General features: G+C 49.4%; 1 protein-coding gene across 2 annotated transcripts in view; it reads left to right on the forward strand.

Annotated features, from left to right (window-relative positions):
* Positions 1 to 13866, forward strand: part of TMEM245 (transmembrane protein 245) — a 153042-nt gene that overhangs the window by 108760 nt on the left and 30416 nt on the right. For both annotated transcript variants that reach the window (XM_066579078.1, XM_066579080.1), the window contains 2 exons: positions 3329 to 3451; positions 5278 to 5423. In XM_066579078.1, coding sequence (XP_066435175.1) covers positions 3329 to 3451; positions 5278 to 5423 — 269 coding nt within the window. The remainder of the gene's footprint in view (positions 1 to 3328; positions 3452 to 5277; positions 5424 to 13866) is intronic.

The raw sequence follows: 13866 nt of genomic DNA on the forward strand, positions 1-13866 counted from the left end.
GGTAACTGCCCTATCTGGATAATAGCACCGGGCTAAAGATGCTGAAACAGTAGGACACCAGCAGCAGCCTATGAGAGGTCCTTGTCCGTGATGAAAAAAGAACTGTATATAGTTTCGTTTAGAATGGACAAACCACAAGCAAAGCTTCTGCTGATGCCCCCCGAGAAAAAATACACAAGTGGCTGATAGATTATCAACCACAGGTTATCAATCAATGAAGAATCAAATTCTGCTAGAAATGACCAGAGAACCACCATTAAGGTACTGATGCGTTCTCATGCAAAATATAGCTTCAATAACCATTCAGGACGAGATTCAGAAAAACCTTCTGAGAGAATTATTAATGCAGAAATGGTTCGTACTGGTTCAACGCGTTTCTGTCATACACAGACTCATCAGGAACCGTAATCTATGGTTCCTACTAGTTCAACGCGTTTCTGTCATACACAGACTCATCAGCAACCGTAATCTATGATGGTGTCATCAAACACGAAATTGTCCTTGGTAGTTATAACGTTTCTCTAATCTATGATACAAAGGTGCCATACACTGAAAATAATGCTGGTATCAGGCAATGAATATGAAACCCTGAACTTCCCTAAGTAGTTAAAGGAGATGTCTCGAGGAAGCAGTTAATTTTTTTTTTTGCCCAGTCCCCCCCATTAAACACACATTACTAAGCCCCCCTGTAAATGACATTTCTAGCTGGTTCGTACTTACCGTTCCAGCGTTTCAGCAAGTTATAAAAGTTTCCTCAAGATGGCCGCCGGCTCTTTCCCCGTCGCTCGCTGCAGCCCGACGTGCGCGCTCCCGAGACGCCGCCAGCTGTGTCTCCATGGCAACCGGACGCATCGCAGCCGCCGACCGGACGCATCGCAGCCGCCGACCAGACAGCAGGTAACCGGCGCTAGCCCCCGGCTCCCCAGCGCTAGCTCCCCCGGCGCAGCGACAGCCCCCCCCATCGCAGCGACAGCCCCCCCGGCCTAGCGCTAGCTCCCCCGGCGCAGCGACAGCCCCCCCGGCCTAGCGCTAGCTCCCCCGGCCTAGCGACAGCCCCCCCGGCCTAGCGACAGCCCCCCCGGCCTAGCGACAGCCCCCCCGGCCTAGCGACAGCCCCCCCGGCCTAGCGACAGCCCCCCCGGCCTAGCGCTAGCTCCCCCGGCGCAGCGACAGCCCCCCCGGCCTAGCGCTAGCTCCCCCGGCGCAGCGACAGCCCCCCCCGGCCTAGCGACAGCCCCCCCCGGCCTAGCGACAGCCCCCCCGGCCTAGCGACAGCCCCCCCGGCCTAGCGACAGCCCCCCCGGCCTAGCGCTAGCTCCCCCGGCGCAGCGGCAGCCCCCCCCCCGGCGCAGCGGCAGCCCCCCCCCCGGCGCAGCGGCAGCCCCCCCCCCCCCGACCCATCACTTACCTGGGAGGCTTCTCGGGGCTGCTGGGCTGGGCTGGGCTGGTCTTCTCCGCTGGGCAGCTCCAGTTTCTGCACCTTCCTCTAACAGAGGATGGTGCAGAATGGCCGCTTCAGCGCGCTCCCGAGCAGTGACAGCTCGTCTGCGCATGCGCAGAAGAGCTGTAGCGGGGAGCACACTGAAGCGGCTCGTGCTGAAAGGAGAAGACCGGACTGCGCAAGCGCGTCTAAAAAAGCAAGCTGCCAGCGAATTTAGACGGAACCATGGAGACGAGGACGCTAGCAACGGAGCAGGTAAGTGAATAACTTCCGTATGGCTCATATTTAATGCACAATGTACATTACAAAGTGCATTAATATGGCCATACGGAAGTGTATAACCCCACTTGGTTTCGCGAGACCACCCCTTTAAGTCCTCCTAGATGAGAAAAGGAGGAATTCGCTCCTCTAGATAAACCTAACCAGATTAAAAGGGACACTAAAATAGAAGATAACGCGTCCCAAATAACCCAAAAATTGATTAAACCCCTAAAAAAGGGGAGTTTTGGGATAGAAATGACAAACTGGGAACAATATCCACAGAAAACCAGCAACCCCACGATATGTGGAGAAAGCTTCTAACACAAAGGTAAACCCTAATCCGGTAGGAGACAGAGCAAAAAGTTGGAAGAAAAGATCAAGACAGGAGCTGCTGTTCTCACTCTTTTCTTCCAGCTTTTTGGAAGAATTTGATTCTTCATTGATTGATAACCTGTGGTTGATAATCTATCAGCCACTTGTGTATTTTTTCTCGGGGGGCATCAGCAGAAGCTTTGCTTGTGGTTTGTCCATTCTAAACGAAGCTATCTACAGTTCTTTTTTCATCACGGACAAGGACCTCTCATAGGCTGCTGCTGGTGTCCTACTGTTTCAGCATCTTTAGCCCGGTGCTATTATCCAGATAGGGCAGTTACCTGGTCAGGAACCAGATTTTATCTCTTATTTAAGAGGGTTTGTGTACTAAGCAGACATCGGCCTGGTGGCCTCTTGTCATTGCACCTCTAATAATTCTGATCCTTGTTGATGAGACACAATAGGAGCCCGAATGTACGTCACCATTGGAGGTGTTCCGTAAACCACTTACCTTGATGGAACGATCATCCTCCTCTCATCTTTTTGTGAAGGACGCATCCTAATATGGTCCTCTAATCTTTATTGGGTGACATCCATCCCCAATGGTGACTGAAAAAGAGTGCATTAGAGTGTCTCACGTTGCAGGATACTTCTGCATTGTAATAGAGGTGTCGATTGCATATATTTTCTCTGGTCCTTTTCCAGGGTTTAACATTCTTGCTCTGTTTGTGAGTTCCAGTTTGTCTGTTTTTTGTGAGGCCCAATCATTTTATATTTATTGATTAATAAAAGTTATATTTTAAGGGATATACCCAGTGAATATTTTGAGAAAGCCTTTCTTCTATATCCCTCTGCCTCTGTGAATTATATTTTCAAACGTTACCTCTGTCTGTGGCTGAGAGCGCTTGTACCAGGATGTGGGGTAACTTTCCGATCGGTGGGGGCCTCACTGCTGAGACCCCCGTGTCCTGCTCTCCTGTCACTGTGAGGTCACTTCTTTCCCCAGTGATGGCGCCGGCAGAGCATATGCAGTCAGTACTCCCTCCATCTCAAGGGGAGTGGCGGGTGCCGCCCGTACAAAGTGAGTGGAGAGCTGGTGCTGCATCCCATCTCCTCCGCTGCGGGACACAGAACCCCCGTTCTCGAGATAGGCGGGGGTCTCCGTGGTAAGACACCCCACCCTCGTCGATCAGCAAGTTACCCCCTAAACTGTGCATATTGCTCTTCTGGGGGAACCCCTTGAAGCACAGCAGGTTAATGTGAATGAAGCTTTCTGGCCTTCGGGTTGATCTATTTCTCTTCTTCTACTTTTAGATCTTGGAGTCTCTCTGGATTGTGATGAGTCGGAATTTGAGTTTACTTTTCACCACGGTGACCACGCTCTTTACGGTCATCATCTACAGCGGCACGGCACTCCTTAATTTCGTGCTGTCCTTGGTACGCGCCCCAGTCTTTTGTTGCTTGTAGCCCTTTCTGTGTGTTTCTGTAGGATGCGTGTCGCGCCGGCCTGCTGGATTTTCTTGGGTTCTGATCCTTCGCTCCTCATGTCCTAAATCTCTATTAGCAGATTAAACTTTGGGTTTGTGGTCAGAAGATTTATTTAGAATATTCCTATTACGCAATAGAACCTGCAATTTTTATTTTGTTTGCATAAAATCAGTAAATCTAATAGTCCAGTAACGTTACTGTTCAGGCGCCAATTCTGGGTGACATTTATGTCTTCTGGTTCTATTTATTTCTCGCTTGTGTCATTGGGGGACACAGCCAGACCGTGGGATATAGCTACTGCCACTAGCAGGCGACACTAAGCAAAAAAGTGTTAGCTCCACCCACTGGCTATATCCCCTCCTGCTGACACCCGGCTAATCAGTTTTTAGCTTAGTGTCGTAGGAGGAGGATGGTCTTGCCCGTAAGGGCTGAATGTTTCCCTTGGATGGGCCAGGGCAAACGGGGAGGCAGGCTCTCCCTATTAACCCAACCGAGGATACAAACAGTTTAGGAGTTGTTCATGCTGTTGTCTGCCCAGCCCCCTCAGAAGAAATGGAGGCACATCCAGGGTTCCTGCATGTGGCCCGCCAGCCACAGAGCCCCCCGTATTCTTCCTGGGGGTCCGCATCCCCTCCCCTAAGCGATGTTAGAGGGCAAGACTCTGCTGGAGCTGGGGAGCCGCCAACCTTCAGGAGTCCAAGAAGTGAGTATATCTCCCTCTCCCCCCCCCCCCCCCCCCCCTCCCCTGGCCACGGCCCCACTACTAGAACCATTATGGTTTTGCTCCAACCCCCCAATATTCCCCAAATGGAGTCCCGTTGGTTTTCGTCCCCGGCGCTTCTCGGTAGCTGGCCTCCAAATCACGCCGGCATTCGGCAACATCGGATTTGAGTAGCCATCTAAGGATTTAACTGGCTGGGATGGCAGTTATCTTCATTCCCAGCCGTTAATGCAGGGAATCGGCTGACTGCTACTACCTGCAATGAGGGTGCGGCGGCGTTAACCACATAGGACATAACGACATAATGGTGCAGGGTGTTAAGGGGTTAAACCAGCTAGAATACCAGTACCCAGTATATTCATCTATCATCCCCACCGTGACCTGGTCGGAAAACCAAGGCTAGCAGAACTGTTTGTGGTGGCAGCGGGGCCCGCGGATCCTTGGTAGTGATGGGGTCTGTAAGTCTTGCCTCACTCAGCAGGGGGCGATCTTCTCAGGAGCTGCTTGGACTCTGCCTCGCTGGTTGGATGGCATCAGAGCGGTCAGGGTTGGGTTTTGCCAATCTTATTTGCATCTGTAAGGGAAGTGTTTGGTGAAGCTGATTGCAGCTACAGGGTGTGTACAGATGATTAAGATGACCCGCTTCACTCCCAGCCTGATGCATGCTGGGTATAGTCTGAGACCCCACGCCTGCTCATGCATACTAATGTCCAGCGTGTAGTCAGAGAAGCTGTGCGGCCATCTTAGTACCTCCAGGCCGGAGGGTCGCCTTACATCCAAGGACTCCTTTCCTCCCTGGGCTGCTTCCTCCACGTGGGGCTCAGTGGTGGGAATTACCAGATTTAGGGGGTCTGTCCACAATTTGGCCTTATCAGACTGCATTGTACTAACAATCGGTGCAGACACTGTGGTCGCTCTACAGGGGGCGCCTCTTCTTGCAGCTGTAGTACATGTGGCGGCGAGGTCGGGCCGCTGTAACTCTCGCCGTTGGTCCGCCATGTTTGTTCTGCTCTCTGACCCGCGTGACCCCACTGTAATTCTTGTTACTCTCTAGGTGATTTTTCTGACGACGCTGTTCTATCTCCTGAGCTCCAGCGATGAGTACTACAAACCGGTGAAGTGGGTGATCAGCCTCACCCCGCTCTCGCAGCCGGGCCCGTCCTCCAATATCATCGGGCAATCCGTGGAGGAGGCCATCAGGTATGTACCCTCCCATTCATAGCTCCACTTCCTGGCGGTAAGTCACCACAATGTCGCCATTCCCGGGGGGTCATGAAGTTTGGAGGATCTTTTAGGAAGTCACTAAAGCCAATTACCAGAATCGGGCCAGCGGTTTGATAGATGAAGGTGATGCTAAATAGCCGTGTGGTTGACGCATATCAAGAGCGTTGCCGGGGTTTGACACGAATGGTCTTTTTAGTCCCTCCCATAAAGCTGTTGTCGTCTTTGTCCAAGATGATCCCTTCTTCCAGGGGGGAGGCAGTCGTTCTATGTCTTCTCTTCCTCCTGTGTTGGCTTGTATTGCTGATGGTTTCCTTCATGTATAGACGTAGCGGTGTTCACTGTTGGAAGGGTTTTGTTGCAGTGTACAACGGATGATGACCTCTTGGTTGTATACATCTGATTAGTTTAAAGGGGTTATCTAGGCTTGAAGGATTGATGGCCTATCCTTAGGAGGCCATCAGTATCTGGGATGCTGAGCGTAAAACCCCACCGATCGGCTGATTGAAGGGCCCCTGGTAGTCGTGTAAGTGCTGCGTTCCCTTCGGGGTTTAGATCTGAGCATTAACCTCTTATTACTCGGAACACCGTATTATTGATGCGCCCGTTCAGAGTGCTACAGGCTTCTTTCATTGAAGTGAAGGGGACAAATCTTGTAGTACTCAAACTGGCCACTATAAGCAGTGTGGTGTTGAGTACAAGCAGGTTTGTGCACATATTAGCATTGAAGAGGCTTCAGTACTCACAGAAGCGCCGCAGTCCCTTCAATCAGTCTATCATTGGGGTCCCAAGCAGTGAAGCCCCCGATCAGCTATTGACGCCCCCCTAGTGTTGGGATAACACCTTAGCATTTTTTTTATTTTGTCTTCTCTACTCCTCTTGTCATCTTCAACCATCTCTCCTGTGTGTTCCTAGTACTGTGGGACTTGCATTCCAGGCTCTTCCAGCTATCAAAAGGCAGCCTGCAACCCGTGTCTTCAGGAAAGCTTAAGATGGCAGTAGCAGCCTCCAATACACTCCTGTAATAGCGCCCCCCATTGTCCTCTGTCCGCTTCACACTCAGGAACCATGTCTAGCCTTCAGATGCACAGGACCCTGGGAGGTAGCGGGTTATTCAACATCAAAAGAAAGAATAAAACGGCTGCTATTGCTATAGTAACATAGTAGGGGAGGCCGAAAAAAGAGACATGTCCACCCAGCTTAGCCTATTACCCCAATGTTGATCCAGAGGAAGGAAAAAAAATCCATAATAAAGTAGAAGCTAATTATCCTCAAATAAGAGAAACATTCCTTTCCAATTCCAATCTGGTAATCAGATCACCAACCCTTCTGAGTAATCAGTGATAGAACATGTAATATTGTGACACTCAAGAAAGACGTCCATAACTCTTAAACAATCACCATGTCCTCAGGCATAGAGTTCCAAAGTTTCACTGCTTTTACAGTAAAGAATCCCCTTCTGTGTTGGTGTAAAAACCTTCTTCCCTCTTGATGTAGAGTGCCTTGTTACAGTCCTGGGTATAATAGATGATGGGGGAGATCTCTGTACTGACCCCTGATATATCTATACATAGTTATTAGAGCGCCCCCTTGTTACAGACCTCGGTATAATAGATGATGGGGGAGATCTCTGTACTGACTCCTGATATATCTATACATAGTTATTAGAGCACCCCCTTGTTACAGTCCTGGATATAATAGATGATGGGAGAGATCTCTGTACTGATCCCTGATATATCTGTACATAGTTATTGGAGCGCCCCCTTGTTACAGTCCTGGGGATAATAGATGATGGGAGAGATCTCTGTACCGACCCCTGATATATTATACATAGTTATTAGAGCGCCCCCTTGTTACAGTCCTGGATATAATAGATGATGGGAGAGATCTCTGTACTGATCCCTGATATATCTGTACATAGATATTAGAGCGCCCCCTTGTTTCAGTCCTGGGTATAATAGATGATGGGAGAGTACTCTATAATGACCCCTGATATATCTGTACATAGTTATTGGAGCGCCCCCTTGTTACAGTCCTGGGGATAATAGATGATGGCAGAGCTCTCTGTACTGACCCCTGATATATTATACATAGTTATTAGATCGTCCCCTTGTTACAGTCCTGGGTATAATAGATGATGGGAGAGATCTCTGTACTGACCCCTAATATATTATATATGGTTTTTAGAGCGCCCCCTTATTACAGTCCTGGGTATAATAGATGATGGGAGAGATCTCTGTACTGACCCCTGATATATTATACATAGTTATTAGAGCGCCCCCTTATTACAGTCCGGGGTATAATAGATGATGGGAGAGATCTCTGTACTGACCCCTGATATATCTATACATAGTTATTAGAGCGCCCCCTTGTTACAGTCCTGGGTATAATAGATGATGGGAGAGATCTCTGTACTTTCCCCTCATATATCTATACATAGTTATTAGAGCGCCCCCTTGTTACAGTCCTGGGTATAATAGATGATGGCAGAGATCTCTGTACTGACCCCTGATATATCTATACATAGTTATTAGAGCGTCCCCTTGTTACAGTCCCGGGTATAATAGCTGATGGGAGAGATCTCTGTACTGACCCCTGATATATCTATACATAGTTATTAGAGCACCCCCTTGTTACAGTCCTCGGTATAATAGATGATGGGGGAGATCTCTGTACTGACCCTTGATATATCTATACATAGTAATTAGAGCACCCCCTTGTTACAGTCCTGGGTATAATAACTGATGGGAGAGATCGCTGTAGTGGCCCCTGATATATTATACATAGTTATTAGAGCGCCTCCTTGTTACAGTCCTGGGTATAATAACTGATGGGAGAGATCTCTGTACTGACCCCTGATATATCTATATGTAGTTATTAGAGCGCCCCCTTGTTACAGTCCTGGGTATAATAGATGATGGGTGAGATCTCTGTAGTGACCCCTGATATTTCTATACATAGTTATTAGAGTGCCCCCTTGTTACAGTCCTGGGTATAATAGATGATGGGAGACATCTCTGTACTGACCCCTGATATATTATACACAGTTATTAGAACGCCTCCTTGTTACAGTCCTGGGTATAATAGATGGGAGAGATCTCTGTACTGACCCCTGATATATCTATATATAGTTATAAGAGCGCCCCCTTGTTACAGTCCTGGGTATATAATAGGTGATGGGTGAGATCTCTGTACTGACCTCTGATATATCTATACATATTTATAAGAGCGCCCCCTTAGTACACTCCTGGGTATAATAGATGATGGGAGAGATCTCTGTACTGACCCCTGATATATTATACACAGTTATTAGAGCTTCCCCTTGTTACACTCCTGTGTATATAATAGGTGATGGGTGAGATCTCTGTACTGACCTCTGATATATCTATACATAGTTATTACAGCGCCCCCTTGTTACAGTCCTGTGTATAATATCTGATGGGAGAGATCTCTGTACTGACCGCTGATATATCTATACATAGTAATTAGAGCACCCCCTTGTTACAGTCCTGGGTATAATACCTGATGGGAGAGATCACTGTAGTGACCCCTGATATATTATACATAGTTATTAGAGCGCCTCCTTGTTACAGTCCTGGGTATAATAACTGATAGGAGAGATCTCTGTACTGACCCCTGATATATTATACATAGTTATTAGAGCGCCCCCTTATTACAGTCCTGGGTATAATAGATGATGGGAGAGATCTCTGTACTGACCCCTGATATATTATACACAGTTATTAGAGCTTCCCCTTGTTACACTCCTGTGTATAATAGGTGATGGGTGAGATCTCTGTACTGACCTCTGATATATCTATACATAGTAATTAGAGCACCCCCTTGTTACAGTCCTGGGTATAATACCTGATGGGAGAGATCACTGTAGTGACCCCTGATATATTATACATAGTTATTAGAGCGCCTCCTTGTTACAGTCCTGGGTATAATAACTGATAGGAGAGATCTCTGTACTGACCCCTGATATATCTTTATGTAGTTATTAGAGCGCCCCCTTATTACAGTCCTGGGTATAATAGGTGATGGGTGAGATGTCTGTACTGACCCTTTGTATATTATACATAATTATTAGAGCGCCCCCTTGTTACAGTCCAGGGTATAATACATGATGGGAGAGATCTCTGTACTGACCTCTGATATATCTATACATAGTTATTAGAGCGCCCCCTTAGTACACTCCTGGGTATAAATAGATGATGGGGGAGATCTCTGTACTGACCCCTGATATATCTATAGATGGTTATTAGAGCGCCCCCTTGTTACAGTCCTGGGTATAATAGATGATGCATAGATCTCTGTACTGACCCCTGATATATTATACACAGTTATTAGAGCTTCCCCTTATTACACTCCTGTGTATAATAGGTGATGGGAGAGATCTCTGTACTGACCCCTGATATAGTTATACATAGTTATTAGAGCGCCCCCTTGTTACAGTTCTGGGTATAATAGATGATTGGAGAGATCTCTGTACTGACCCCTGATATATCTATATGTAGTTATTAGAGCGCCCCCCTGTTACAGTCCTGTGTATAATAGCTGATGGGAGAGATCTCTGTACTGACCCCTGATATATCTATACATAGTAATTAGAGCACCCCCTTGTTACAGTCCTGGGTATAATACCTGATGGGAGAGATCACTGTAGTGACCCCTGATATATTATACATAGTTATTAGAGCGCCTCCTTGTTACAGTCCTGGGTATAATAACTGATGGGAGAGATCTCTGTACTGACCCCTGATATATCTATATGTAGTTATTAGAGCGCCCCCTTGTTACAGTCCTGGGTATAATAGATGGGAGAGATCTCTGTACTGACCCCTGATATATCTATACATAGTTATTAGAGCGCCCCCTTGTTACAGTCCTGTGTATAATAGCTGATGGGAGAGATCTCTGTACTGACCCCTGATATATCTATACATAGTAATTAGAGCACCCCCTTGTTACAGTCCTGGGTATAATACCTGATGGGAGAGATCACTGTAGTGACCCCTGATATATTATACATAGTTATTAGAGCGCCTCCTTGTTACAGTCCTGGGTATAATAACTGATGGGAGAGATCTCTGTACTGACTCCTGATATATTATACATAGTTATTAGAGCGCCCCCTTGTTACAGTCCTGAGTATAACAGATGATAGGAGAGATCTCTGTACTGATCCCTGATATATCTATACATAGTTATTAGAGCGCCCCCTTGTTACAGTCCTGGGTATAATAGATGATAGGAGGGATCTCTGTACTGACCCCTGATATATCTATATGTAGTTATTAGAGCGCCCCCTTGTTACAGTCCTGGGTATAATAGATGGGAGAGATCTCTGTACTGACCCCTGATATATCTATACATAGTTATTAGAGCGCCCCCTTGTTACACTCCTGTGTATATTAGGTGATGGGAGAGATCTCTGTACTGACCCCTGATATATTATACATAGTTATTAGAGCGCCCCCTTATTACAGTCCTGGGTATAATAGATGATGGGAGAGATCACTGTAGTGACCCCTGATATATTATACACAGTTATTAGAGCTTCCCCTTGTTACACTCCTGTGTATAATAGGTGATGGGAGAGATCTCTGTACTGACCCTTTGTATATTATACATCATTATTAGAGCGCCCCCTTGTTACAGTCCAGGGTATAATAGATGATGGGAGAGATCTCTGTACTGACCTCTGATATATCTATACATAGTTATTAGAGCGCCCCCTTAGTACACTCCTGGGTATAAATAGATGATGGGGGAGATCTCTGTACTGACCCCTGATATATCTATAGATGGTTATTAGAGCGCCCCCTTATTACAGTCCTGGGTATAATAGATGATGGGAGAGATCACTGTAGTGACCCCTGATATATCTATAGATGGTTATTAGTGCGCCCCCTTGTTACAGTCCTGGGTATAACAGATGATGGGAGAGATCTCTGTACTGACCCCTGATATATTATACATAGTTATTAGAGCGCCCCCTTGTTACAGTCCTGGGTATAATAGATGGGAGAGATCTCTGTACTGACCCCTGATATATCTATAGATGGTTATTAGTGCGCCCCCTTGTTACACTCCTGGGTATAAATAGATGATGGGGGATATAAAATAAACATAAGAAACAACAAGGGCCTGTCGCCCCCCTCAGTCTCCCGTCGCTCTCGTTCCTCCCTGTCTTTACAAGCGTCCAGCAGGTCACCTGAGCGGTCGTGTACTATCGGCTGCAGCGGGCACGCTCTGGACGTCTGGTGTTGCTGCGCCTAGAGAGATACCAGTGTTTCACCGCCAGCGCTGCACCGCTGGATTACTAGGGAAACGAGAAGTTTTACTAGCAATGTCAATTATTCTAATTAGTGGCACTTTAACTATAAATAACAATAGTCGTTAATCTTAACCCTTCAGACTCCCAGCCATTATAATAGAGTTCAGTGTGTCCCTCAGAACTGGTGCATTGTGGGTCACCTGTTCTGCTGGTTTCTAGTAGTGCCTTTACAGGTTTTTGTTGAGCATGTGCATGTCCCTCCGGCCCCCTTTGTAGCATGCTCTCCCCTGAATGACCCTTGTATCCTGCCTCCCCTTTGTTGTTTTGCTTGCTCTGGTGGGGATATTGCACATTACTAAGTTGCATGTTGTCTGGGTGCAGCTTAGCGTGTGCGATCTCTTCACATGAGTGTCTGCACGTGGGCCTGCTTGTTCCTTGCATCTCCTCTCCTGTGGATGCTTGTGGTCCTCCGCCTCAGCCGCACTGCTTTAGCTCATTCCACTCCTCCTTTATTCAGCTCTTATATGGAAAGCAGTCGCCTCCATACAATAAGTTGGTGTCTCCACTGCACACGTCTGAGAATTATTCCAACATTTGTTGCAGCCCCCCCACCTCTGGTTTCTATATCCTGCACCCTCGCCGGTGCTGCCAGATACAACTGATGTATAGCTGCACATTTACTGCCTTGTGTTCTGTATGTCTGCATTAGCAGCTGATTGCTGCCGTCATGGATGCAACTTCTTAGCTTCTGCTTTTAGCTAAAAATGGATCTGTTATGTAGCTAAGCCCTCCTCGCGCCCGGACCCCCTTGTATACATGATGTCTAATCTACAAGCTCTGCAGGCGTAGGACTGGTCAGCTCGACGAGCTCTGCGGGCGTAAGACTGGTCAGCTCGACGAGCTCTGCGGGCGTAGGACTGGTCAGCTCGACGAGCTCTGCGGGCGTAGGACTGGTCAGCTCGACGAGCTCTGCGGGCGTAGGACTGGTCAGCTCGACGAGCTCTGCGGGCGTAGGACTGGTCAGCTCGACGAGCTCTGCGGGCGTAGGACTGGTCAGCTCGACGAGCTCTGCGGGTGTTGGACTGGTCAGCTCGACGAGCTCTGCGGGCGTAGGACTGGTCAGCTCGACGAGCTCTGCGGGCGTAGGACTGGTCAGCTCGACGAGCTCTGCGGGCGTAGGACTGGTCAGCTCGACGAGCTCTGCGGGCGTAGGACTGGTCAGCTCGACGAGCTCTGCGGGCGTAGGACTGGTCAGCTCGACGAGCTCTGCGGGCGTAGGACTGGTCAGCTCGACGAGCTCTGCGGGCGTAGGACTGGTGAGCTCGACGCGCTCTGCGGGCGTAGGACTGGTGAGCTCGACGCGCTCTGCCGGCGTAGGACTGGTGAGCTCGACGCGCTCTGCCGGCGTAGGACTGGTGAGCTCGACGCGCTCTGCCGGCGTAGGACTGGTGAGCTCGACGCGCTCTGCCGGCGTAGGACTGGTGAGCTCGACGCGCTCTGCCGGCGTAGGACTGGTGAGCTCGACGCGCTCTGCCGGCGTAGGACTGGTGAGCTCGACGCGCTCTGCCGGCGTAGGACTGGTGAGCTCGACGCGCTCTGCCGGCGTAGGACTGGTGAGCTCGACGCGCTCTGCCGGCGTAGGACTGGTGAGCTCGACGCGCTCTGCCGGCGTAGGACTGGTGAGCTCGACGCGCTCTGCCGGCGTAGGACTGGTGAGCTCGACGCGCTCTGCCGGCGTAGGACTGGTGAGCTCGACGCGCTCTGCCGGCGTAGGACTGGTGAGCTCGACGCGCTCTGCCGGCGTAGGACTGGTGAGCTCGACGCGCTCTGCCGGCGTAGGACTGGTGAGCTCGGCGCGCTCTGCCGGCGTAGGACTGGTGAGCTCGGCGCGCTCTGCCGGCGTAGGACTGGTGAGCTCGACGCGCTCTGCCGGCGTAGGACTGGTGAGCTCGACGCGCTCTGCCGGCGTAGGACTGGTGAGCTCGACGCGCTCTGCCGGCGTAGGACTGGTGAGCTCGACGCGCTCTGCCGGCGTAGGACTGGTGAGCTCGACGCGCTCTGCCGGCGTAGGACTGGTGAGCTCGACGCGCTCTGCCGGCGTAGGACTGGTGAGCTCGGCGCGCTCTGCCGGCGTAGGAC

This window comes from Eleutherodactylus coqui, chromosome 9 (genome assembly GCF_035609145.1).
Source record: "Eleutherodactylus coqui strain aEleCoq1 chromosome 9, aEleCoq1.hap1, whole genome shotgun sequence".
Taxonomy (NCBI): domain Eukaryota; kingdom Metazoa; phylum Chordata; class Amphibia; order Anura; family Eleutherodactylidae; genus Eleutherodactylus; species Eleutherodactylus coqui.